This window comes from Cyanistes caeruleus, chromosome 26 (assembly GCF_971803275.1).
Source record: "Cyanistes caeruleus chromosome 26, bCyaCae1.hap1.1, whole genome shotgun sequence".
Lineage (NCBI taxonomy): Eukaryota > Metazoa > Chordata > Aves > Passeriformes > Paridae > Cyanistes > Cyanistes caeruleus.
The window spans coordinates 5,821,397-5,824,919 of record NC_141726.1 but is presented as its reverse complement, the minus strand read 5'-3'; the positions used below and the strand labels follow the sequence as shown (position 1 = coordinate 5,824,919).

Sequence of the window (3,523 nt, the reverse complement as noted above, 5' to 3'; positions counted from 1 at the left end):
TATATCTATATTTATCTATATATGTATAGACACAGTGACATCCTGCTGCAGGAATTCTCCACACCTTCCCACACACTCAGAGGAGGGAAGAGGTCAATAATCAGAGAAATCTACTCTGCTATTAATTACATGCCATTACCGGGGCTTATTTGCTAATCCCCGTTCTAATCACCCTCTCAGTTATATTTCAACCAGCACCTCAGGACACCACATGTAATGAATAAAATATATATCAAAGTTTATTCCAGAGCAGGGGCAGCGCAGCCAGGGTTACACAACAGACCTGCTGTCACACCAGCGGGGGCGCGGCACATTCGGGCGTCGGGGAAACCCCCCCAGCCCAGCCCAAACCCAGCGGTTTGGCTTTTTTTACATTTAAATGAGTAAATAAATAGGGGGGGCTGATGGTTTTCCCGGAGGATTGGTGCAGCTGCTGGGGAAGGCCGCGGCGGGGGCTCGGGGCGCTCCTGGCCCGGGCCGGGCACGGTCACCCCGGGGGCGGCGGCTGCCGAACCTCAGCGATTCCCGGCGGGGAACGGCCCTTTCCTCCCGCTCCGAGCCCGCTCAGGGCTGTGACACAGCCATGGGGACAGCGGCACCGGGGCCCTGAACAGGCTTTCAGTCCGCTGGGAGAGCCTTCATCCCGGAGAGATCCTTCATCCGGAGAGAGATTCTTCACCCCAGAGAGAGATCGATCTCTTCATCCCGGACAGGGATCCTTCATCCCGAGCCCGTCTCCGCCTCCCCGTGCCTCCCTGCCAGCCCGCAGCGGCCGGCTGTGCCAGCAGGTGACATTGGCTGTCCCCAAGGACGCTCGCTGCAAGCACCGGGAGCCTTGGAGCGCGGTCAGGCAGCGGAGCGGTCCCGAAGCGGCCCCGGTGGGAGGAGGGCAGTGCCGGTGGATGCGAGTCCCGGTCCCTTCCCGTTCTGTCCCCGCTCCGGCTGGAGCCCGAATCGCTGCCCAGGGGCTCTGGCCTCGAGCTCTGGACTCTCCGCCGGGGTTTGCAGGGGACACGTCAGGGCTGCCGCGTGTGAGTCCCAGTCCCAGCAGTGTCCCAAGGGCTGGGGTCCCCTCCCGGGGGTCCTGGAGCTCAGGCGGGGAAGGGGCCCTGCCCCAGAGTGGCTGCCCTGAACCCGCTGCCTTAAGGAGGGAGGCGCTGAGACCGGGCTGGGGGTGCTGCAAGGTCCTCCAGTGATCCCAGACTCTGAAGGGTCTCCCAATCCCAGGGGGGTTCCCAGAACCTGCTGGGTCCCCCCAGCCTCACTGTGTCCCCCCAGTCTGCCGGTTCACTGCACACCCTGGACCCTGACCCTGCAGGGTCCTTCAAACGTCACAACCCTCAGGGATGCTCTCCCCACCAAATTCCTCGGGGCACTCCAAGGTCTCCAGACCCTGCTGGGTCCCCTGGAGTGCCCTAGTACCACAAGGTCCCCTATGGAACCCCAAATACCCCAAAGTCTCTCCCCATCAGACCCCCTGGGCCACTGCTGGGGTCCCAGACCCTGCTGGGTACCCCCACCCCATAAAGTCCCCGAGGCCCTGCAGGATCTCCCTGGCATCCTCGAGGATGCTTAAGCCCTTTTAACGCACTGGGTCCCATCCCACTGGATCCTCAGACCAGTTCAGGAGGAACCCCAAATCCTTTGGGTTCCAGCCCATTGGATTCCCCAGACCCTGCTGGGTCCCCCCACCCCACAGGGTCCCCTGGACCCTTCACACCCTGCAGAATTCAACTGTAACCTCAAACCCAGCAGACTCCTCTAAAGGACCCCGGACCCCATTGGGTTACCCCACACCAGGTGGTCCCCCAGATCCTGCAGGGTCCCCAAGGCCCCTCACACCCACCACGGTGCCCCGGACCCCAGGACTCCCGAGCCCACCAGATCCCATCCCACCAGACTCCCCAGGACTCCCTGTACAGCCCCAGGCCCTACCGGATCCCCCCACAGCACAGGGTCCCACAGCTCCATCAGTGAACCCACCCTCCACTTTCAGGGCTCCCAAACCCCCCGGGGTCCCCACGGCTCAAACCCCCTCAAGCACCCCAGACCCCTCCGGCTCCCCAAACCTCCCTCGCCCCCACCCTTTAGGCTTCCCAAGACCCTCGGAAGGACTGGATCCCCCCCTCACCACCACCGCGGGGTCCCCCAGATCCTGCCGGGTCCCCCAGACCCACCGAGGCGTCCCCCACTTCCAGAACCCCCCGACCCGCCCCGAGTACCGCAGCCCCGGCAGCCCCCGGCAGCCGCAGTCCCTAGGCGGAGCCGCGGCTGGCGGGGGGCAGGCGGCGCACGGGGGTGCCTGGGGGGGCTCCGCGGCTCCTCCCGGGGGTCCAGGGCACGCAGCTGCGGAGGGCGCGGGCGGCGGCGAGGAGCGCTCCGGGCCGGGGCCGCGGGCGGCGGCGGAGCCCCTTCTGCAGCCTCTGGCTCTGGGCTGCCAGGGCCAGCTGCGCCTGGGCCACGCCGGCCCCGAGGCGGCCCAGGGTCTCTGCGCGGGCGGCCAGGCGCAGCTCGGCGTGCAGCAGAGCGCAGTGAACCTGCCGCACCCGCCCCTCCAGCTCGGCCGCCGCCCGCCGCCGCCCCTCGGCCGCCACCAGCCTCCGCCGCGCCGCCGCCAGCTCCAGCGCACCGGGACCGCCGCCGGAGCCGCCGGGGCCGCCGCGGGACGGGCGCTGCGCGTCGCCGCCGCCGGGGCTCGGAGGTGCCGGTGCCGCCGCTGCGGTAGCCATGGGAGCGGGAGCGGCGGCGGAGGGATGCGGCGGGGATTTATAGCCCGGGGGCGGTGCTGGCGGCGGGCTCGGCCCCGGCGGGGGCGGCTCCGGCACGGGCTCCGCACCGGCACGGGGGAAGGGGGTGGGGGACACGCGACCCCGCACCGGGACGGCGCGGCCCGGGGTTCGGTATGGGCCGGCACTGCACCGGCCCCGGGCTGGCTGCGGCACCGGGGCTGGGCACGGCCCGGTACGGCCCCGCTACGGGCTCGATCCGGCTCCGGTGCCGGCACTGATGGGACCCCGGGCTCGGTACGGTGCAGCTCTGGCGGGGCTGCTCTGGCTCGGTACGGCCCGGTACGGCTCCGGGCTCCGCACCAGTACCGGGCACCGGGCTCGGTACAGCTCGGTGCGGCTCCGGCCCGGCGGCTCAGCGCTGGAAAACGGCCGTCCCTTGGATGGTGTGAGGGAAATGCGGAGCTGGGGACGGGCGGGATCGCTGGGAAACGCTGAGAAAGTCACCGAGGGGTCACTGGGAAAGGCCGCACGGGGGGGCTGCGGCTGGGCTGTCACATTGTCATTCACGGCATTAACAAAGCGGGGAGGGGGCTGGCAGGGGAGGGGGCTGCAGCGGGAGGTGCCGCTGTCCCCTTGCTCCCCCCAGAGCCTGGGTTTGGGGTTCCTCCTGTTGGAATGTCATCCTCAGCGGTGAAGGTGCGTGGGTCTGACATGGGAGCGGCGGAGAGAATAGAAACCAGGTGTCAAGGTTTCATCCCACCCCCCGACTGGAATAAAAGCCGAAGCCAAAAACA

At 68.0% G+C, this 3,523-nt stretch overlaps 1 protein-coding gene across 1 annotated transcript; it reads right to left on the bottom strand.

Annotated features, from left to right (window-relative positions):
- Nucleotides 1-214: 214 nt before the first annotated feature.
- TRNP1 (TMF1 regulated nuclear protein 1) lies at nucleotides 215-2,962 on the bottom strand. The gene has a single exon (XM_086863469.1). It carries the CDS (start codon nucleotides 2,727-2,729, stop codon nucleotides 2,256-2,258), a length of 474 nt encoding a protein of 157 aa, XP_086719595.1. The 5' UTR covers nucleotides 2,730-2,962; the 3' UTR covers nucleotides 215-2,255.
- Nucleotides 2,963-3,523: the final 561 nt, after the last annotated feature.

What these genes read in the sequence shown, in the direction of transcription:
- TRNP1 (XM_086863469.1), bottom strand. Translation starts at nt 2,729, where the DNA reads ATGGCTACCGCAGCGGCGGCACCGGCACCTCCGAGCCCCGGCGGCGGC.